At 43.3% G+C, this 23502-nt stretch overlaps 2 protein-coding genes and 1 long non-coding RNA gene across 7 annotated transcripts in view; 2 read left to right on the forward strand and 1 right to left on the reverse strand.

Annotated features, from left to right (window-relative positions):
- Positions 1-3419, forward strand: part of adss2 (adenylosuccinate synthase 2) — a 31764-nt gene extending 28345 nt beyond the window's left edge. Inside the window, exons 13-14 of one of the 2 annotated variants that reach the window (XR_003879750.1) lie at positions 48-1274; positions 1320-3419. Coding sequence is in view for 1 of the 2 variants with exons in the window: in XM_029765195.1 (XP_029621055.1) it covers positions 48-100 (53 nt within the window). In the remaining variant the exon portion in view is untranslated. Of the gene's footprint in view, positions 1-47 lie in introns of both variants that reach the window. The other variant, XM_029765195.1, reaches the window with a different exon arrangement.
- A 4981-nt stretch (positions 3420-8400) lies between these two features.
- Positions 8401-11882, forward strand: LOC115201508 (uncharacterized). Its single transcript, XR_003879751.1, has 2 exons — positions 8401-9805; positions 9943-11882. It is a non-coding gene; the product is annotated as an uncharacterized LOC115201508 (long non-coding RNA).
- A 2099-nt stretch (positions 11883-13981) lies between these two features.
- zbtb18 (zinc finger and BTB domain containing 18) lies at positions 13982-23064 on the reverse strand. Of its 4 annotated transcripts, none has more exons than XM_029765197.1 (2): positions 22690-23064; positions 13982-18566 (listed from the first exon to the last, which is right to left on the reverse strand). In XM_029765197.1, the coding sequence occupies exon 2, from the start codon at positions 18550-18552 to the stop codon at positions 16906-16908; it is 1647 nt and encodes a 548-aa protein (XP_029621057.1). In that variant the 5' UTR covers positions 18553-18566; positions 22690-23064; the 3' UTR covers positions 13982-16905. The 4 variants fall into 4 exon arrangements, with proteins under 4 accessions (XP_029621057.1, XP_029621059.1, XP_029621056.1 ...); XM_029765199.1 differs by lacking the exon at positions 22690-23064 and adding an exon at positions 22314-22371; XM_029765196.1 differs by lacking the exon at positions 22690-23064 and adding an exon at positions 20604-20775.
- Positions 23065-23502: the final 438 nt, after the last annotated feature.

The raw sequence follows: 23502 nt of genomic DNA on the forward strand, positions 1-23502 counted from the left end.
TGTTGTTTTATTGGTAAAGCTATTCAATAAGTACTTTTCACCCACAGTGAAATGGATTGGCGTAGGCAAGTCTCGGGAGTCCATGATCCAGATCTTCTAAGGTCTTCTCCTCCACACTGTAGCCACCACCAGACCAGACCCTCATTCCCCCCTCTTCCGATGGTTACCTGGTTCCAGGGACCTGTGGCCTGGAAACTGGTCCTATGCTACATGCCACTCCTCTCTATCCCCAACTCACTCCCATACCACAGACACCAACCTGGGAGCTGCTCCTGGGGGTGCTCTTATCCTCCTATCCCCCCCGTGATCCCGCTCTCTCCTTATTCTGTCTGTGTCTGTCTCTGGAGACCTGTGTGGGACTCTTCAAAATGGCCTCCTCAGGTGTTAACAGGGAAGTACACTTCAGTTGCTTGCCAGCCTACGTCTGTTACTCCCCATGTATGGTTTGTCAGAAAGCCCTCAGAGCTGCCTCTTCTGGCCTTTCTTTATGGATCTGTTATCCTGACATCCTTGCACACGCACCCCACACACTCAAATCACACACAAAACCACACTAAAATCCAGGTGTGTGACACTGTCATTGACCCGTCTGCAAGCCAATGTCAGAAACCATATGACCATGTTCATGTGTACAGTACTGCAGTGGGACTTGGTTGATTCATACACCAATTTTATGTGCCTGTACTGTGATGAAAACAGTTTGTGTAAATGTGTTCTTTATGCCTAGCATGGGCCAAGGAGCCCATGGCCATGAAACGACCCACTCGAGCAACTTAAGATACAAAGTTTCTGTATGGACAACCGTCAATGTCTCTGTATACAGTTGTAATAATGGCAGGAAATGTAGAATATGTTGCTGCTGTTATAATGGCCTTGTTCCACGCAACATAGATGCCATTACTAGAGATCCAATCTTAAATGGGCATTTTAGAGTCGTCACAATCAAACAACCTCTTAGTAATTTCCCCAACTGACTAGAAATTAGTTTGTTTTTGTATTTCGAAGCAGTAAAAAGCTGTTACTACTGGACATTAAAACAGAGGTCAGTTAACATTTTGATAGGTGATCTATCAAACTCCACATTGAAATGACGCAAGAATGTATTTCAATGCTATTCTAAGTTTAAACTCCAACACAAACACATGATGTTGATATGCTAAACTCTAGTCTCAGGACTTCTACACAATCACAACAGTGTATATATTTTACTTCTATTTGAATGATTTTAGGACTAGGTATGATGGATTCTTTTCTGTTAATGATTTTAGGACTAGGTATGATGGATTATTTTCTGTTAATGTTAATGATTTTAGGACTAGGTATGATGGATTCTTTTCTGCCACTGCTGGATGTGCGGGTATTTCTGCAGATGTAGCGTATTAGACAGCAGATTGCCTCCTGACTCGGTAACAACTATAGATAGAGATAGATAGGTATAGATAGAGATAGATAGATATAGATAGATATAGATAGATAGATAGATAGGTATATCTATCCTTTGCTTTTATAAACTGGAGCTGTTCAAGTGTGATGGTATTTAATCATGCGTTTTCCCATCACTGATACACAATCTAAATATTTCAAATTAAGATTTTTAAAGACATTGATCTCTTCTGTTTATGTACTCGATCCATACATAAACATCGGAATGGCTTGATTATTACATGGGAAAATTGTTACTTGGAAAGGCATGTATTCAAGGTTGACTTTGAGCCTTGAATGACAGTTGTCGAAGGGTGCCTATTCATGCATAGATGGAAGACTACTCATACAATATCAGTTTGCCTTTGTCTGTAGGTCTCTACAGAGAAGGCTGTAGACTCCTGTGAAATAATGGGTTTCTATGTTGGTGGCGAAGAAGTGCTTTCTCTTTCAAATATGGAAGTGTAACTATCTGTCAGGTACATTAAGTCTGTCTTCAGTAGAGCAGTTATCTCTGCTAGGCCTATATGATGTCTGTCTTGTTCTTCTCCTGTCTCTTTTGGATTCTAAGATTATATCAGCGATTATGGTATTCAGCTAAAGTATGCTCAGTGTGAAGATGAAAACATGCACTGGAAATTAAACTAATGGGATGTCTTTAAATGCTGCTTATCCTTGTTTCTATAGATTATCCGATGACCTGCCAATAGGCCACACAATGTGGTAAACATTTTCTGCTTTACATATAGCAGCAACTAATCAGTTGAGATACTTACCCTGTCAGTGGTGTCAACACCCACCTGAAACTCCCAATACAAGGTGAAGGCATTCTACTGTTTGCTAATCCTAAACTATACGCCTCCGGACACCCTCCCTTATGACGTGTTTTTTCAGGATTGACTGTGCCTTTTGGCTCCTGTTCAAGACTATTTCATGTTTTTATTTCCCATAAATCCTAACCTGGGCCCTTGGGAATAGCCCGTAACTAAGCGTTTCACTGTTGGTCTACTACACCTGTTTGCTACACCTGCTAAATGTGTGTGTGACCAATAAGATTTTATTTGAAGTGATAAATACACATTTTGATTCGGGTTTGAATACCTCTAAAATGTATATTTCTACCTTGAGGCTCATCTGTGTGGATAGGTGAAAAGATGGTTACACCATTGCTTTCACCTATGTTAGTGATGTCCTCGAGGAAAGAAGGGTGTTAAAATGGTCAAACAGGGTCGCCCTTCAATGTCGGCTTAGTATTTTGCTTTCTCTATCCCACCACATCAGCTCAACATGTTGGAAGAATGTTTGGCTCCCATGCTCAACATTGGGTCCCATTCAAACACAAAAATGTTGTCTGTTAATTAGGCTTTGATGAGCAACATGTAAAATTAGTTCACAAGCCTCCTTTAGCCAGAAACAAACATGTAGGGTGCAAAATGAGTTTTTGATGTGAATAGTCCTTAACTGGCTCGGTTAAGGTGAGGCAAAGGCAGGAAATCCTGGTGAATCCTTGGTGATAAATCCATGTTATTAGTTTGCTTTACTGTTTATCCCTTCCAAAGTTACTCATCTCAGTAAAGTAACCATAGCATTTAAACTGGTTCCAGCATTTTAATCAGTGTCATTTTTAAAAGAACATTTAATTGGCATGATGACTACTAGGCTTTTCATCTAACTCCAATTTTGTAATATTGTTTTTCATTTGAACATCGCACAGGTAAACGCATATTTGCACACATATTGGTCTCCGTTTTGAGAATATTTACCTACTTTCAGTTCTGTGTTGTATCGCTGCTGTATTAAGTGTGTGTAGAACTACAGTACCATTATCTTGGTCTTGTTGAATATGCTTTTGGAGATGGTGGTGCTGGCTGGGGAGTTGTGCATGTTTATCAAATGTAATTTGTACAGTACTGGTCTTACTCTTAGTAATATCAATGACAAACAGGCAATACAAATCTAGAACAAGATTCCAACTAATAAAAACATTGGAAAAGTCAGTTTATATGTATCTATATCAAATTCATCCGCGTATTTCTTCTAGGGAAATATTGTCTTAACTGTTGCTGCATAATCCATCACAATCGTCTGTGTACTTACATGGCCACCAGGGGGAGACATTTACCTTTGAATAGCGTTTCATTTGTCTAGTTGCAATACGCACTGCTAGCTGAGAATTAGACAACTAAATGTGGTAACGGATAGTTTTATATTAATCATTGGAGTTCGCTCTATCAATGAGGATTAATGCCTATAAGATGGACAGTACCAACTCTGTTTTCCTCAAGTATTTTTATTCAATTTCATTGTCTTCTAGTTATCAGTAGAGTGGTCATGCTAATTTGACTACATCTAAATAAAAGTTATTCCAGTCATGGTGGGAGATGGAGGGTGAAACTCCAAAACCAGGGATAGGACATGGATAAGAACAGCTGATCATTGCCCATACAAACAGGTATGTATCACCTTCATAAAACAAGCAGCTCGAGCTACTACACGACACGGAGCATTGATGTCAAGCTTAGGCCTTCAGCTCATCTCCATTGTGTGACCAGTCACGGATAGACCATATCACACAGCAGGCTGTTGCTTCTCTTTCCGGTTTGGATGTTCACTATTTGAGATTAACTTTAGCTGTGGCCACTGGCCAGGGGTGTATTAATTAGTTGGATTCCGTTGCAAAACGTTTTGCAATAGAAACAGTTTACCGTTTATGCTAGGAACAAAACGAAAGCTAACGGCAAACGGAACAGGGAGGGTCCTACCGGAATTTGTCCAATAGAAACTCGTTTAAATTGCAAAACGTTTTCCATTTGGAGTAAACTCTTTCCGTTGCATAACGTTTTGCAACCGATTCTGACTAATGAATACACCCCAGGGCACTCCACTGTTTGCCCTTCATATTTGAATCCTCTGTTTGCCAGCCACCACTGTATTATACTAGAGGGTTAAGCAGATCCTACAGACATCCAAATTAGTGCTGCGGGAACCAGGACAGTTTGTTTGCCTTTCACCTGTGGCCCAGACACACAGAATGCTATAGAAGCCTGGGGATGTGCAGTTACACCACCAAATAAAACCTGTGTTTAGCTTAAATTCATATGGTCACTCGCTCTGCAGTTTGGACAGAGTTTACAGTTTTATGGCTTCATCTAAATGTCTAAGCGTTCCTCACAGCCATAATACAGTATGTGTATTTCATTGCTTAATTGTACGTTCTCTATGGTCACTTTCCACAACCTAGAATATACAGGTCCTACTTGAAAGTGGTTTGAGGTTACGAGGTCCACACTTTGCCCTGCATCTGTTCTCGCCACATCCCATTGACGTAAAAAGCACACGCTCAAAAGCATGGCCCCCCTGTTATGAATACACACAAAGGGGTCTCTCTGTCTCTCTGGCCTGATGGTCTGGTCAGTATAAGTGCTAGGGTCACGAATGAGCCATCACCAGGCAGTGGGCAAATGGGCCAGCTTCCCAATCCAAGTGTGGTAGGCCTGTAGCCTGGGCCAAACAGGCCAGGCCAGGTGGCCCATAACGGACTCATTAGAGCAGATGTGAGGCTGTGGCCGTCTGCTGTGCTGCTGTGGCTGTCTCTGCCCTCTCCTTCCTCTGCTGCTTCTATTGGCCTGAGAATCCCAGCAGCTGTTTACTGAAGGGCAGCCTAGGCCAACGCCTGCCTGATCCCTGACCCTCACCCCCTAATGGGGGTAGGGAGGCAGCAGATGGGGGTGGGTCAGAGGAGGGGTGGGCCTACCTTGGGTAGGGTGAGGCTGGGTGAAAAGGGGGAATTCATGAGGGAGTAGTAGTGGTGGCTGTTGCTCTGACCGGGTTGAAAGGGTTTGAGTTGATTGGACGTTTGATGGGGGAGTAGGGGTTGAGGGTGGGGAGGGGGGGCAAGAAGGGGAGGGTTCACCACAGCCAGGGTCTCTGACAGTCAACACAAGGGCAAAAGACCTGGGGGTGAAAATGCCTTCTTGTTGAGTTTGAGTAACTGGAAGCGTTCATTGGTCATTGCACATGTGTATCTATTTGTTTTCTGTGGATGATAATGAGACGGATTGGTAGAAAGCCTATCACCATTACATATGTACAGTAGGGGTTGTTGTGCACAGTAGCTTTGAAATCCTGCCTGATACAATCTCTCCTGTCAATATATACTATGTGAGTGGTTTTATTTGATGGTAAATAAAACAAACTGTACAACAAAGAAACATTACAAAATCAGGTTTTCCAAAACTTTCACAGCCTTACATTTTAGTCATTTAGCAGATGCCCTTATCCAGTGTGACTTACAATTAGTGCCTTTCCCCTCTAATCTCCATATAGTGTGACTCAGTGGTGGTCGTCATCGGCCAGAAACAACATTCTGTCTTGAGTAACAGCAGCAGCATGAGGCTGTGGCTGGACATTTGCCGGCCCTGTGTCTCCAGAACGGACAGGTGTTGGCGTCAGCAGTGTCCAGACTCGTTCCGGCAGCTGCTGCGGCCACAACCCCTCCCCCCCTGACAGATGTAGCCACACCACCAGGCAGCTTTATGGACCCTGGGCTGTTTTGACTTTAAATATTTGCCCAGGAGGGACAGCCCTGTTTGGGCAAGGGGTTGAAAAGAGCTGGGTGGCTTCTCAGCGTCACGGAAATAAAACCTACAGAAGATACTTAGACAGTTGACTTGACACCACAGAAGGGTGTTTGGGGAAAACACAAATTCCCAAAGTCTTTGGAAGTCCATTTTGGAATGTTAGCAGGCTTGGAGGACAATTTAATATTGTGGAACAGAGGAAGATGGGCCCACTAGTCAAAATGACAATTATACAGAAGTGACATTTACCATCTAATGTCATCACATTTAGTGCAATGATTATTCTGTTGAAATAGTTTCTCTTATTTTTTTATTTACAATAATAAACAGGAAAAAGTAGCCACTTCATGAATGATGACAGCAGAGTGGATGTACAGTAACATCTGAGTTAAATTTGCTACAAGGCCTGAATTCTACTGCCATTCAATAATCATTTTTTATAATTTTATAGTGTGCAAATCCTCCTTCTTTGAGTCTTGACTCATAAACATCCTAAACGCCTATGAAAGTGACATCCAACCTTCTTTAGGCTGTTTTTCAAGGCATTATTGAAGTCTCTTAATTTACTCTGTAGATTATACCATTAGAGGAAAGGTAGAATTGTTTTATTTATCTTTATTTTAAAGACACTGTGTAGGCTGGGGTTAGAGCTAATTACAGTCAAAAGGTAGAATTCCAGTGCTGATCTTGGGGAAAAATGTAATCCAGCTGGATTCAAAGTCTCTGAGGGAGTTGCGGAAAGCACCTTGTTCTACCATCTGGGACAGCAGACAAACCCTCAGCCCCATTAAGATGCCACATTAAGGGGCTGCTGGTAGTTTCAAGATACAGCAGACAGGAGTGCACCTAGCAATACATTTAACTGTGAGAGAGAGAGAGAGAGAGAGAGAGAGAGAGAGAGAGAGAGAGAGAGAGAGAGAGAGAGAGAGAGAGAGAGAGAGAGAGAGAGAGGAGAGAGAGAGAAGGAGAGAGAGAGAGAGAGAGGAGAGAGAGAGAGAGAGAGAGAGGAGAGAGAGAGAGAGAGAGAGAGAGAGAGAGAGGAGAGAGAGAGAGAGAGAGAGAGAGAGAGAGAGAGAGAGAGAGAGAGAGAGAGAGAGAGAGAGAGAGAGAGAGAGAGAGAGAGAGAGAGAGAGAGAGAGAGAGAGAGGAGAGAGAGGAGAGAGAGAGAGAGAGAGAGAGAGAGAGAGAGAGGAGAGAGAGAGAGAGATAGAGAGAGAGAGAGAGAGAGAGAGAGAGAGAGAGAGAGAGAGAGAGAGAGAGAGAGAGAGAGAGAGAGAGAGAGAGAGAGAGAGAGAGAGAGAGAGAGAGAGAGAGAGAGAGAGAGAGAGAGAGAGGTGGAGGGAGAAACTTTCTTCGCACAGTGAAATTCATCTTGAAACGTAACTTCTGAACACTGCCAAACAGATGCTAGTACAATTGCTTCCCCCCTGCAATCTAAGTATGGTGTCCATATGGTTGCAGCTGATGGGGGTGATTGTTGGTATTGTTCACTTTGTCAGCAATCCTGGGAGATGTAGGAGCTCTAATGATAATGCAATGTGCAGATGTGGTCGGGGAGAGGGCGCCGTCGTTAACTCACACAGCCGTCTACAGAGGCCCGCTCCTCCTTACATTATGACAGATGCTGTCCAGCCTGCTCAGAGCTGACCTTCTGTAGGAACAAACACTTCTATGAGGCTTCCACATCGCAGCTGTAAGGTGTAACAGAGACCGGTTAGGAGACAGACTGAAACTGAAGCATTAGATTTCAAGCTTTTCTGATCTGAGTTAGAATTGGCCTTTTAGTAAGTTATGGTCCGAGAGGAATTACCAGAGGTGTGACATAATGGTTTCCCTGGGAGGACTCTGTATATCTGGTTCCGGAAGAATCTTGTTAGATATGCTAATTGCCCCAAGCGGTGGACATAGTCAATTAAATAAGTCTGAATAGAACACAACTGGAGGAGGTGAAGGTTGAGCCCTGATTTCTTATTTTACACAATTCCAACAACAGAATCATACTTATATTATCAGAATATCTTCCACTTCCATTTGCTCCTGTCAGATGTTGTCTAGGAATGCTATGTACAAAGCACATTCCTTATGGACAACATGCATACAGTACCTGTGTTGCACAATGCACTTGCAACCCGATATTGGACAAATCTCCCCATGTCACATTTCAACAGTTCCCTTTGATATCCGACTGATGGTATTATGTTGCCTTAAATAATACAGCAGAATGTGTTGCGTTGGCTGTGCCAGGTCCTACAGGCTGGGCCCACGTCTCTCCCTCTCTAACCCAGATCAGGATGCAAGCATTAATCCTGGGAGTGGGCCTGGGGCCACCTCAGCACTGCTGCAGGTTGGAATATGGGGAGGGGGGGGGGGGGGGCGACAGATGGGGCCTGCTTTGCCAGAGCTGGGAGGGAGCGGAGAGGTTGGCATCTTGGGGTGAGAGAACATAGTGACACTCCTGTTCCTGCACTGAACCAGGCCTGAACCACGCAGGCAGCATCCACACACGCTCAAACACTATGCAAGGATACATAGGCTACAGGAATTAAGGGCTTACTACTCTCGCACACAAACACCTTATCTCTGCTCTGCTTATTACAGTGCTACAGTCTGAGTATACTGTACCTGTCATGGAAAAGCAGTGGAATGAAACGATCTACAACAAGCAGATTAAACAATACAGGTAATGGGCACATTCAGATGACTCATAGCTCATATACAATGGTGGAGGCTCCCACATATCACTGTACATCAGAGGTGCTGGTGGGAGGAGCTATAGGAAGACGGACTCATTGTGATGGCTGGACTGGTATAAATGGAATGAAGTCAAACGCTTTGTTTCCATGTGTTTGGTACCATTCTATTTCAGCCATTACAAAGATCCCGTACTCCTATAGCTCCTCCCACCAGCCTCTACTGTACATGATACACCTGTCCTCCTCCCTGTCTACTGTAACTGTCATTGCCTTTGTTTAGCAGTGATTTGTAAAGTTATGATGAACAATATTAGACTGGGAGGAAAGCTGGATTCCTCATCTCCCACAGCTGCCTGCCTGCTCCCTGGAGACGCCCTCTCTTGGCTCGCCCCCGTGTGTGTGTGTGTGTGTGTGTGTTGCCTGCTGAGTCACACCTTTGCAGCAGGAGAGGTCTGGAGCAGACTGACGTGTGCAGGGGGGCTCTCTCATTTCAGTCTGTCCAAACCTTTCTCTCTCTCTCTCACACACACACACACACACACACTCAACACTGAGCCGATCAGTAATCAGTGCCACAACACCAAGGGCATCTACAACACAACAGCTCTGATTGGCTAGGTAGGGATAGGCTTAGGGAAGACACACGTCAATATGTTGTAGAGTCTGAATAGTCCACTACATACTGTTTACTTCGTTTTGTACTAACATATACTAACAGTACTACATGTTGGTACTACATTTGGCTACTTATGACATATTGGTTACAAAACAAATTCTGCAATAAGCTAAAAATATCAACATAATACAGCCTCGACCATACTGACAAAGTGCTCTACAGATGAATTGCAGGAGGCTGTGATGGATTAATTCGGTATTCAAGTGTAAAAGCTACATATTTAGGTTAACAAATATTGTACCTTTTACTGTAAAGATATTCAGTGCTCTGTCAAAATATGTACTGTAACTTCAGTTGGTGTTGAGGGGAACTACATGGAATATATTGACAAGAAGTTGCTCTGCCATGTCAAGCTGTTTCAGACAAGAAGTACAGTACAATGTTCTCCCTTGTATAGGATAGTGACCTCTCTGTCATAGCCATCGGTACAGCAGGTTCCCATGCTCACCCTCCTGCCTGTCATAGCCATCGGTACAGCAGGTTCCCATGCTCACCCTCCTGCCTGTCATAGCCATCGGTACAGCAGGTTCCCATGCTCACCCTCCTCCTGCCTGTCATACCGGTACAGCAGGTTCCCATGCTCACCCTCCTCCTGCCTGTCATAGCCATCGGTACAGCAGGTTCCCATGCTCACCCTCCTCCTGCCTGTCATAGCCATCGGTACAGCAGGTTCCCATGCTCACCCTCCTCCTGCCTGTCATAGCCATTGGTACAGCAGGCTCCCATGCTCACCCTCCTCCTGCCTGTCATAGCCATCGGTACAGCAGGCTCCCATGCTCACCCTCCTCCTGCCTGTCATAGCCATCGGTACAGCAGGCTCCCATGCTCACCCTCCTCCTGCCTGTCATAGCCATCGGTACAGCAGGTTCCCATGCTCACCCTCCTCCTGCCTGTCATAGCCATTGGTACAGCAGGTTCCCATGCTCACCCTCCTCCTGCCTGTCATAGCCATCGGTACAGCAGGTTCCCATGCTCACCCTCCTCCTGCCTGTCATAGCCATCGGTACAGCAGGTTCCCATGCTCACCCTCCTCCTGCCTGTCATAGCCATTGGTACAGCAGGTTCCAATGCTCACCCTCCTCCTGCCTGTCATAGCCATCGGTACAGCAGGCTCCCATGCTCACCCTCCTCCTGCCTGTCATAGCCATCGGTACAGCAGGTTCCCATGCTCACCCTCCTCCTGCCTGTCATAGCCATCGGTACAGCAGGTTCCCATGCTCACCCTCCTCCTGCCTGTCATAGCCATTGGTACAGCAGGTTCCCATGCTCACCCTCCTCCTGCCTGTCATAGCCATCGGTACAGCAGGTTCCCATACAAACCCCCCCCCCCCTCCTGCCTGTGGACCCTTAAGGTCGCACCAAGCAATGTGCCCAGAAAAGTGCTGAGTTGCACACATCAAAATCCTGCCAAGACCCCTATCAACATCACATGCCCTCCTGCCCAGTTATCTGCACTGGACAGAACTGCTACCAACAGCTGGTAAAGTGGAGAGAGCACTCAGCCCACAATGCCACAGTAATGTCTGCACTCTGCACATAGTCTGCCCCATTTTCATACAATAAGCTTTCTTTTTATTAGTATCTTACTTATAGCTAACTTAGCATTATCATGCCTGAGACAAACAATAACCATGTATTCTAGGATTGTGTTACATGATACTCAGATATTGTAATATGTATGTCACATAATTTCTACAGATGAAACATGTTTCAAAACACACGAATAAACATGTTTCAAAACATATACAAATACATGTGTCAAAACAAATACTAATGACACACAATGAACTGCATTCCCACTCAGTCCACTCTTTCCATCCAATGCCTTAGTTGTGGCACGACATGATTCTTCCCACTCCTCGAAAGTCTCACACAAAAGAGATGTCGGGAGTTTAATCTCATCCCATACGAGCCTGCGAAAGAGTTACTGGGGGCCGTTGTGTGTTTGTGCGTGTGTGTGGAGGGGGGAGGGGTATGGTCTGGGCCCCTCTAACAGAGACACTGACATTCAAGTTCGAATTGCGTCTTTTGTTCATGGGTGCAGTCAGAGCAGAGATCTCTCTGGGACCACATCCCCCCCCCCCCCTTTCCCCACCAAAACTAACCCCCTTGCACCTCTCTTTGCCAGCCTGCCAGCTACGAGCACAACTGCATTGTCTGGGTGGAGACGGCGCTTGTTGCTAGCCTTCTGTCTCTATGCTGAGCGCTTGACAATGGCTGCTTTTTAAATACGCAGACAATCGATAGAAAGACAAATTCCTCCCTCCTGTCTGTTTTTGTGACCTTACAAAAGCTCTGCCCTTGTACACTTATTTTTTCTTAAGACCTAATGTGTCCCTCAATCCGTTTGAATTCCACGGCATAACTGCAAACATTTAATTTCATGGCATTTGGCATTAAAATCTGCAAGTTTAGATTTGTATGGTTATTGGTTAGATAATTTTTATTCCTGCTTTATGTACAATATTTGCTCTAGATATTTTACCCCAATTAAAATCCTTCTGCAAAGGTTTAGGTTGTCATCATACCTGAAGGTTTTCTCAAGTATACTGATGCAACAGTATCCCCTATAGCTTCATTACAATCTATTTACTGCAAGAGTTCTAATTCTTTAACCGCAAAAGTGGTGCCAAACATTCACCTCAAGCAAATCAGCCTTTTATGGTGAAACGGTGTCCTAAACTGTTTTACATCCATACATTTTTGCTTAGTACAGTTAGACACTTAGTACAGTCCTAGTTCGTTTTGATGTTTGTAACTTCACAGCCATAGCTGGCCTTGTGGAAGCATGTGCTTGTCTCTCCCCTGCCCAGGCGCTCACAGCTTGGCAGAGGGCTGGCTCACACAAACTTCTGTGTTTTAGCTGCTACAGATAGTCGCCCAAGCTGGTCGCCGATTCCAACATGTTGAGCCACTACCCTTCGGCACAGCCAAATGTTTCTGCAGCTGCCCTTTTGTCCCCGTTCCTTAAGTAAACAAAGGACAGATACAAATTAATGACCTAAATTCAGAGCAAAACACTCAGCCCCATCTGAGAGCAAATTGTCTTCTTCAAGCAGATGTTCAGGAACAGTGTAGGAAGCAATGATGAAGTATGTTACAGGTTCATTCTTTTTCATGACACTTAAAACAATACATAGTTACTTAGGGTCATTAATTAATAGGGGTTATATTTTTGTATTTCTAATTACTATTATGGGGACTTGAGTGTCAGCTTGACGTCATTGCTCCTGTCTAAGGAGTGACATTCAATGAATGAAATAATGAAAAGGGGGCAAATGTGATCATAAAATCAAATCAAATGTTATTTGTCACATGCGCCAGGTACAACAGGTGTAGACCTTATCATGAAATGCTTACTTACAAGCCCTTAACCAATAATGCAGTTCAAGAAATAGTTAAGAAAATATTTACTAAATAAACTATAGTCAAACATAATAAAAAATAACACAATAAAATAACAATAAAGAGGCTATATACAGGGGGGACCAAGTCAATGTGCGGGGTAATACTACATGGACAAGTGAAAATTAGTTAAGTAATTAAAAAAATAAAGGTGTAATGAATAGTTAAACCATTTAGAAATAATGTTATGATGCCTTGATATAGTTCTCTTTATAGTCAACATGAATAATTCAAAGAGTTACAAACACTTACATGTTTCTTAAACAATATCATGCCTGTGAAAACAGAAGAAAATCTTCCAGTAATTAGGAGATGAGGGTGTTAGTCTTGGTGGTGGGGGGGTGGGGGGCTTACAGCATATGACCATCTGTAGCGATGCCCTAATGAATAACACTCACTTACTTCAAAGTGGTCAGTCTTTAATGCATCTGTAAGGCCAGGTTTGCAGAGCAGCAAGACATTAGATAAAGCTGATTTGTTTCTTGGAAAACTGTACTTGAGGAGCTTTGGCAGGAGGCTGTATGTGTTGAGGGGGGTGGTTCTCGACAAGCTGCTGCACTTTTTCTCAGGTCCAGCCCACGCCTTAGACAGTGCAACAGCTAGATATATCAGCACCACACACACACACTGGCCATGCAGGGCACCACACTGTGCCCAACCTGGGCCCAATCTAGATCCACAGCCTCCCCACCCACCCACACACCCACCCACACAACATGGCATAGAAAAAGAAATCATGCCAACGCTTCTCTTACTTTCATTGCTGAAAAATATAGTATATAGAAATTCATTATACAGAATCAGCCACTATAGTTACTGTTATGAAGAGCAATGCTAGAATATGTTGAATCATTTCGTGTTGGTATAGCGTAGATAACCCATTACATGATACACACTTAGGGTTGTGTGTGTAATTGTAACATTTGATTGAGCTTGTATCTAATACATATAGGCAGGCCTCTGAGGATTCTAGTCTTTTATAACACAGACTAAATGGGAGAAGAAGAAAAATCTATTTCTACAGATGACATCTTCCTTGTGTTGAAATATGACTGTGGCTCTAAGCTGTATTAATAAGTGTAATAAACATTTAACTAATCTTCTAAATGTGCTGTAGTTGTGTGCCTGTGAATGCAACACCGACTGAATGCTACCCATGTTATTTACTCGAGGTTACAAATTAAATACACAAATTCACATTGGAATTGAGTTAAGGTTCTTATAATTTATTGCAGTTTGCACACAATTTGAAAATTTCAACAACAGCACACCAAAAAAGTACAAAACTAAACAGCCTTAGAATTTACTCCCCTTGAGAACATAAAACATACTATGATTGTCAAAGCTAAAATGTCTAAATCCAGAAAAAGAACAATGTCAAAGAAACAAAATCTCGCAGGGAAGCAAATATATTTGAATCAAAATCTGCTTCTTTTTCAGACAGTGATTGTCCTTTTCAACAGATGTATTTCTATCCCCCCCCTCCTATCTCTTCGTATATTGTCTTCTACATTTTAATGTTTTTTCCCCCCACTGGACCTTTCCTGTTTTCAAGTAACCAAAGTTGGATAGATGATAAATGGAGATGCTTATCAGGTCATTTCACAGCTTACTTTCTTCTATTTTAAAAATGTCAAACAGTCCAGTTACACAAACGTAGAGTGTTCCAGTGATACCAACGTGAAATAAAAGAAGCTGTTTACAGTAGTTAAGGCGGTCAAGTACAATAAGAAAAGCCATCAATAATTGTAAATAAGTCTTCAAATAGAGAGTTAACCCACATGTGATATTTTCCATGATATTTGTGGTTGCAAAGAGATCAATTACCACTGTGCAAAATGCCATGACACTGTACGCAGTTGGCAAGGAGCACCCATGTCACCAGCTGATGCTGCCACCACCACATCCACTGAAGAGCAAACCAAACCCCCGGGCCAGTATGGGCATGCCAGTATCTCCCCACAAGTGCGGACATTCATAGCTCTAATTACTATCATCTGAGTTTGGGTATAGTTAAAGTTTTGCTTTTGTTTGACAGTTCTCAAGAATGGGCATTTACTTGATTCCATGATCTTTCTGCACAAAAATATTCTGAGTGCAGATTTTTTCCCCAGAATGTTCACATTCATTAAAAAGAAATTTTCAAAAAAAGTTCTAAATAAAATATTCAAATAAAAGAACAGTTCAAATTTAATTTAAAAAATAAATTATAATTTAAGGTTAATTCAATAATTTCATCTCTTGAATGTAATAGTATCCATGATTTCTTGAATCTATAATTTATAACTAATTTTCATAAAGGCATCTTTTCAGCATAAATCTCAGTTAAATAAGCTTTAAAAGGTGCAGTCAAGCATGCCAATTCTCCCCCTTCAAAAGTAAGGATTGCGCTTTCAGTACAAAACACGCACGCGTGCATACATACAGTATGTACATAGGAGCATCCAAACAGATACACACAGACAAATTAGGAGCGTGATGTTAAGCATAGTGCTGCTCTCTGATTCTTCAGCTTTGTTTTGAAACAGAATAAACCTTCAGGAGTACTCAGATATGAGCAGGTGAGTCTCTCTCTCTCTCTCTGATAGAAAAGTGTGACACATTTTCATTGGCCGCACAGTTAGAAACAAGTGCCAAATGAAAATATAAAGAAATCAATTACCCACAATGCTTACTTGATGTCAATGAGAGAGCAGAAAATACCAAAGAAGAACGTTAACTGGATTGATACAGCAGTTGGGAACCTTAACTCCCTGACCACCATGCAGCAGAGTAGACGGTGACGAAGTGCTGTGTGGACGGGAGGCAAACACACTAGTGGAGATCTTCTGTAGATTAGTTTGTTAGTTAGGTCACTGCTGGCATTATGCCCACACTGCCCACCTCGGTCTGTCTGACGACAAGCTTCACCTCACATACCGTTGCACAAACTCAAACCCAAGACCAGTGCATTGACAAAAAAATCTTCACAGCCCAGAAGAACATTTTAAAGGAGTCCTAACGGACTCTCAAAAGGAGCAGAGAAAAGAAATAAACTACTTAAGAATATAATTAGTTAATTTAAAATACACTCCTCAAATGCAAAAAAAACTACAACAAAAGGTCAATAAATCATATTCATGCATTTTCCGTAGCTGTAAAATTCAGTTTTTTTTAACAGACTGCACCCTTGGAGTATTCACATAGTCTGTTCTAGATTTGTTCAATTACAGTGTACAGTAATACAGCAATTCACATTTCAAATATACAGGTTGGACTTCATGCAATAACAGATCCCATTTTCCAAAAATAAATCCATATAATCACTACAGAAACCTATAGAATACAGCCAACTTAAATTAAATTCGGTTCAACAAAGGATGTTTAAAAGCTGCAGATAGAGATTTAAGAAATTCTAAAATAATCATTTATAAAGGGTTTTAGAAAATACTTCAATTAATGTGAAAAATGAAGCTGTACATTGCATGAGTGCCATTTGTCTTTCATCAGTCAAGTTTCCTATCACAAGTCAAAATGTACAAGAGCTTAAGGAACAGAAGCTTGTAGCTATTTAAATCAGACCTCTTTGCAGAGTAAAACAATTTAAACGCACACACATTCACACAGATTAAATTTGATAATGAAATTAGAGTAGTGCACTATACACACGTATTCATACACACATGTATGTGTACTGGTATATATTCATGATCACAGTACCCGTTTAGTGTATTCTAATAGTCTAACTTCAGTGTGTATTACCTGAACACTTCATATGGTTGTCATTGAAGGTGTGCCTTAGATTAAGGAGTGTATAGACATTTGTGTATATACACAAGAAATCTAAAAATAACTAAACACTGGCTACTGATACCAGCAGCCATGTTTACATACATTTTTTAAACAAAATCAGAACAAATAAAATAGAATAAAACAAAGGACTGGAACAGAAAACAGTAGTAACATCTTCATGTGCTATTAAAGTGCCATTTCACAAGATTTTGCAATGTTACGTACAAGAAACATGACTGATTCAGACCCCTCTCCCACCCATAGCCCCTGCTCCAACTCCCCTTACCTCTCTGCCCAACCTTCACTGACACCTCTCTCATTTAGCTTAAAAACAAAGTCCTGATCATTTCAGCAGGCTTCACTTCCACAGTTCTTGAGAACTATCCTCTATGGCCCAGTCCCTGTGGAGGTTGGGCAGGTTGAGGCCTTCGCTCTTGACAGAGAGCGAGTTGACCAGTTCGCAGTGGAACTTGCGGATGTGGCGGTACAGGTCCCCGGACTGGGTGAAGCGCCGCTCGCACCACTTGCAGGCGTGCGGCTTCTCTCGGGTGTGAACCACAGCGTGCCGGCTCAGGTTGTGGGAGTACTGGAAGCTCTTACCACACGTGGTGCACGTGTACGGCTTCTCCCCGGAGTGAGTCCGCTCGTGGCGCTTCAGGGTGTACATGCAGGAGAACGTCTTGCCGCAGATGGAGCAGGTGGGCACATTGACATCGCTGGCGGGCTTGGCGCGCACACCCTCCTGCTCGCGAAAGTGTGTGCTGAGGTGGATCTGGAGGATGTGCGGACTGGGAAACACCTTGTTGCACAGGGGGCACATGAAGATCTGAGTGTGAGGAGCGTTCAGCATGTTGGACACGTAGGGCAGCAGGGCGCTGTCGATGCTGGCCGCCTCGACCTGGGCCCGCTCACTCTCTCCCCCCAGCATGTCATCATCGCTGACCTTGTCGTCACGCTCCAGCTCGCTGGCCAGGGAGGCATCACGCAGGGCCGAGAGGTGGGCCTCCAGGCCCAGGCGTCTGTGAGCATGGCTGCCGACCCCGTGGTGGTTCAGTCCTCCATTGGTTCTGGGAGGGGTTGCTTTGGGCCCGCTGTGGTCCATCTCATAGTCGCCACTCACCAGGCCCTCATCATCTGAGCCTGTGTTCTTCTCCTGCTTCACCTGGACCAGGGTGCCCTGCAGGCTGTCGGGCGTCACCCGGCCACAGAAATAGGGGTTGTTGGACAAGGCCTCGCTGGGCCCCGTCAGGCTGGACTTCACAGACAAGTCCAGGACACAGTCTGCATCCGCCGACACTCTGCGAGAGCTACGGGAGCTTCGGGAGCCACGGGAGCCCAGGGACCTCCGGGACAGGGAGCCAGTAGAGCTGCTGGGGCTGCCGGCAGGGGACTGAAGTTTGGGGGGACTGACATGGGCGTCAGCCTCCCTTGGGCTGGTGGCGGTGGCCGGGGTGCCCGGGCGGTCAGAGGGCAGCCTCATCCACAGGTTGCTGGGGTCCTGCTTGGCCTCCAGGTCCTCATCGTCACTGGGCAGTAGGTCGGCCGTTGCCGGGTGACCCGTGCTGCCCTCAGAGAAGCTCTCTACTTTGTCAGAGCAGCTGGAGGCGTCTTCCTCCTTCTTGGTGCTGTCTGCCTCCGCAGTGGCTTTGTACTTCAGCTTCTTCTTGCAGACCTTGACTATGTCGTACATATGTAGGAAACTGGCTGCAGCCAGCACGTCCTCCACGGGCAGGGCTTTGAACTGGAGCTTCCCCTCGTACATGAACTCCAGCAGGAGAGCGAACGCCGGGGCTGTAACAATGTCGCTGTTCAGATGAACAATGTCTCTTTTGTCCAGCTGGTCCTTGTAAAAGAGATGGAAGTACATGCTGCATGAAGCCAGCACTGCTCGATGGGCTCGGAACTGGGCATCGCCGACCAGCACAGTGGAATCACAAAGGAAACCCTGATGCCTCTGCTCACTCAGACACTGTAGCAAATGTCTGCTGTGGTCTGGGAACTCCATGCTGTCTTCATAACCTAAAACAGACAGCAGATGTTAGAGGCACGTTATTTTAGAACAGCTACTGTTTTGTTTCAGCTTGTAGACAACCTGTGTGGATCCACTCATATCTTACTCTCTCACCTCATGCACACACATTTGCACTCACTCGCATTCAAAAAGGAACAGATTAAAACAACAAATTAGCCTACACATGAAATCCTTGGCATTTTAAACTATATCTACAAAACTAAATGTCTCTTAAACATCCCCCACGTCACATTTTCCTTTTAAATTCTAACATGTTTTACCAACAACAACATTCAAACTTTCAGACACACAAACACCAAATAAAAAACTGTTAAAGTCTAATTGCTCCATAAACCTAAATGTTTCCAGATTATATTTGGGAGAGGTGTTGCTCTAGACTGCGATCTATGGCCGTTCCACATGATCACAGAGAGGCTTCAACAGCTGAGCTCCTCCTGGTCACACAGATGCCCGCCCGCCTGCTAACTGAACTGCTTCCACGCTTTTACTCTCCAAGCTCCTAGTGTGGTTATTTTTAATAACCCACTTTGGACTGGCCCGGCCAGCCTCTTTAGGTAACAGGCTTTCAGGTACACAAACAGTCCTCACATACACAAGCTACCTATTCCAGAGACCTAAGTACACTGAGAATGACGACCATTCACACAGAATTTAAGGGTTTGAAAAACAAGTTGCCTTGTTGGTAATTACAAAAGGGCATTTATTGCCAACTCCCACTGTTAGTTAGATCCAATAAAAAAAGGAGAATCCTATTCATAAAATAAATTATGAATATTTCTCTGAAGTTTTTCTACATAAACTTTCATAATAGCAGATTCAGAAATTTGAATGAGAACCCCCCCCAACACCTGTTAACTAAGTAGCTTTTTCTTGCCTGAAATAATACATGAGCCTGAACATCAACCAAAGCAGTTAAATAAACCCATTTGAATGTGAGTGAACAAGTGTGCGATCCCCCTCATTGGAGCGGAGTTCAGATTTTCTTTAATGAGAGGCTTACAGGGACAAGGATGTCCAACCCCCCAGCAAACCCCCACCACCCCACGCTCCCCCTCCCCAAATCTTTCAAGAAACTGCACATCCTTCTCAAAGAGACCAGCTCTGAAGATTTAGAATACAATCACTTTAAGTGCCCTGTAGTCTACATCAATCCTAATCCTTAAAATGTCTAAAAATAAAGATAGCAGGACAACCCTCAAGGTAGCAGCGATCAAATTAGGGGTCTGCGAGGACAGAGAGGGACGGACAAGGAGGCTTACAAACATCTGATCCAGCTGACTGGGGCCATATGGCAGCTGCTGCCCAGATAAAGAGATTAAGACTAGAAGGAGTGCGATTACAGCTGTCTAGCCAATTCAGGCAGCTCAAATCTGCAAGTTCTAAATTAGTCACCACCAACAGAAAAAATGAACACAAGCCTGGGAAAGAGGACATTGGGCTTTCAAGTAATTTCACAGCCATTTAGATTTAAGACATTGAATTATTCTTAGTAAAAATGACCATATTGATAATTTTTACATGGTTCTGGGATGTTTTAACCGGAATAACTTTGAGGAAAAATATCAAGAATGTTGATAGTAGCAGAAAGTAATACTGTGTGTTTACCAGACAATAAAAACATGTTAAATGGCTTTTTTAGTTAACACAAATTAAGAAATATTTTTTTGATGAAACATAAGAATAATTTCCCCAAAAAAGGATTATTTCAACATACATTCAACAATCAAAGGACCAACAATCAACTCCAAACCCAACCTGCTCACAACAAACCAGAGAAAAACTATATCCACAAACAAATGGATCTGTTAAAATCTCACTTGGAAACCTCTTCCTGACAACAAAAACACCAGGCTCCTGCTTAGCTACAGTACACAACTACTGTACACATACAAATCTTTTACTTCCCTTTCCATAGAGCTCTGACTAAAAGTAGCCAGACACTGGGAAAAGCCCTGGAAAAGCCAGAGCTTCCCATACGAAACAAAACCATCCCAGTGCCCCGGACCCTTCCCCATAGACAGTACCTGCAGTATGCATCAACTTGATTAAGTCCGCTGTAGTAGAAAAGCTGGGCCGGCTGCAGCTCTTTTGCAGAATCAATGAGGGGGTAGGAGAGAAAAAAAGCTAACTGTGAGAGACAGATGCAAAGTGGAGGAGATGTTGGAGGGGAATGAGATACCTCCTCCTGCACACAGATCCGCACACACACTAACTCCCAGTCTGTGCGTTAGAATAAAAGACTGGGGGATGGCAGCCTGTCAGCTGCTCTGACATCATGTTCAGATGGAGATGCTACCTCCAGCTGTGCTCCTTTTACAGCCATATGCTACTCCTCTACACTCTTGCCACCAGCCTCTCCTTTATACAACTTTGTTTCTTTTTCTCTCCTCTCTCAAAAAAAAGGAGGTAAATGTAGTGAGGTGCATGTGGAAAACTAGCCAACTTCCCCCTACCTCTTTACTCTAAAGTAAAGGAGAACTTTAGAAAATAGGTCTGTGTGAAATCCAACACTTTTTTCTAACCTAGTTTCCCAGACTAGTTTCCTGCGCAGTGAATTTAAATACCATCAAGTTTTTTTGTTTTTTTTGCTGCCTGCTCAACTTCCAGTAACCATAAACAAAGGCCAGCACAGCACATTTGCAACTGACAGACCCACGCAGCTGATATTGTTTTCGACTTCTTTACGGTTCACTGCCCTCACCATTACCATCATTCATTTCCCTAACCCTTCATACAACTGACAGAAAAAAATGAAAAAGTAACAATGGGAACAATAGTATAGACCTCATGAGTGAGATTCTAAACAAAAGCTACACTATTCCTTGTTGGGCCGGCTAAAACTGACTACAGCCTCGGCTTTCTTTTGTGAAAGTATTCCACTCTTCCGTGTGAATTTTTCAGGTGGTCTTTTTATTCCACAAGGAATTCATTTATTTCTCTGCTATGTGAGTGGATCACAACAACGCATCTATATACAGTCCATTATTATTCATATCAAACAATAACAGTAGGCTATATAACATTCACATTATTGTGAAGGCTTTATAGATATGAACTTAATATCTATAGATATTCAACATGTTCCTGTTGACATGAGGGTATTAAAATCCACACGTTTATTATGAATATTTACAAGATCAAAACCTTTAGGAATGAATTGCTATTTATGCTGAGTGTAGCCTATACTTAAGAAAGAGGAGGAGAAACACGGATAGGCTACAAGAACAAACCGCTGGCCAGATATCTTATTATGTTATTCATACATATCCTTAAATTACCTTCAAAGTTTCCACGACTCTGCACGCAAAATTGTAAAATTACAGTTGCAACTAAAAAATTAGGCTACAATATTACTGATTCAGGATACGATCACTTTTCACAGAACATATTCCTTTCACAGAAAATGGTAGAATATATCATTAGTGAATGTTGGTAACAATGTTACAACATTAATATTACAACTTGCAACACACACACACACACACATCACTCTAGTCTAGACTATCCAATGATACATCATTCATTTCAGCCTTGCATTTTCATTAGTCTATTTTGCCATTGCCTTTTATCGTAATAGCTTACAGACAGTCTACAAAAAATATCCAAAGCCAAGAAACAACTGTCATAAATTAGCCATTACTTCTATAAACTTCACGAAACCGGACATGACACGTTACTCTCGATACGAGCAACTATCTGACCAATGTATCTGTCAAGCTCTGTAGACAACTTACTCCTCGAGGGTGACTATAGGCTGGCTCCCAACATGTATCTGTGCTGCTGGTTAAATGGAAGACCGTCGCCAGCAACACAACAGAACGTTCGCAAGACTACAATATCTCGCGCACACACACACACACACACACACACTGACCCAATCAAGCTAGCTAGCCATGGTGGCAGAAAGTAAACGCTCGATCAGTAGTATTGCAGTTCTGTAGCAGGCCCCGATGCTATGCAGACCATGGCACTATAGGGTCTCGAAGGAGATAATATAGCAACTATTATATGAACGCAACACACGCTACAAAGGATTGTTACTTTTTCCCCTTCCATTCTTTAACCCCCTTTCATCAACCTTAATCGGACTCTGGTATTAAAGGCACTTACAGACAACAAGCTCCAATGTCTTCCTGCTTCCTTCGTCAAATCCTCTTGGGGTTGAAAAATAACTAGATTGACTTTCAACAAATTTCCATAACAACCTGCAGTGGTAGGAAAGACGGAGCGAGCGAGCGGAGACAGAAGGGCTGCGGCAGCCAGATGTTTCCGAGGTGTTGCTACTCAACTCCAGCTACGGTAGCGGCGTCTGACTGGCAGCACAAAAGCCAATAGTGCTCGCGATAAGAAAAATGAAGGCAAATTGGAAGCAGCCGCTGAAGGGGGAAGAGGGAGGGATATCTTCTCGGCGTAGGTTGACACCAGGCAACAGTGAGAAGGCAGAAAAAAGGCTAAGCGAACTGGTTCCCTGAACAGACTGGCGCAGAGCACAGAGTGAGCGCAAGGTGTCGTGGGTACTGTAGTCAGGCTTCGACTGGTGGAGCGTGGAACAGGTGCATTACGTTATTCATATTCTTGAAAGAAAAACTTTTGTCACCGGTAACAAAATTAGGACTGCAACGACAAGGTCTGCGAATATAAGGCAATTTTACGCGTATAATGACAGCGTTGTGGAAACATGCAAAGTAAATCAAGGTATCACAATCAATTGTTCATTCATTTATTTGAATAAAGTGATTTTCTTTCTAGGCTATTATTTCTGACTATAGTAATGTTTCTATTGCCATGGTGTAGCCTATAGGTTTTGCAAGAATAGTAGATAGTCAATGCATACATAACGTCATGATGAATACGGTAGCCTGCCCTAGTAGTCTACATAGGTTACAGAGTCCTATCATTTAGGCCAGGGGTTCTCAAACTTTT

Source organism: Salmo trutta, chromosome 10 (assembly GCF_901001165.1).
Source record: "Salmo trutta chromosome 10, fSalTru1.1, whole genome shotgun sequence".
NCBI classification, from domain to species: domain Eukaryota; kingdom Metazoa; phylum Chordata; class Actinopteri; order Salmoniformes; family Salmonidae; genus Salmo; species Salmo trutta.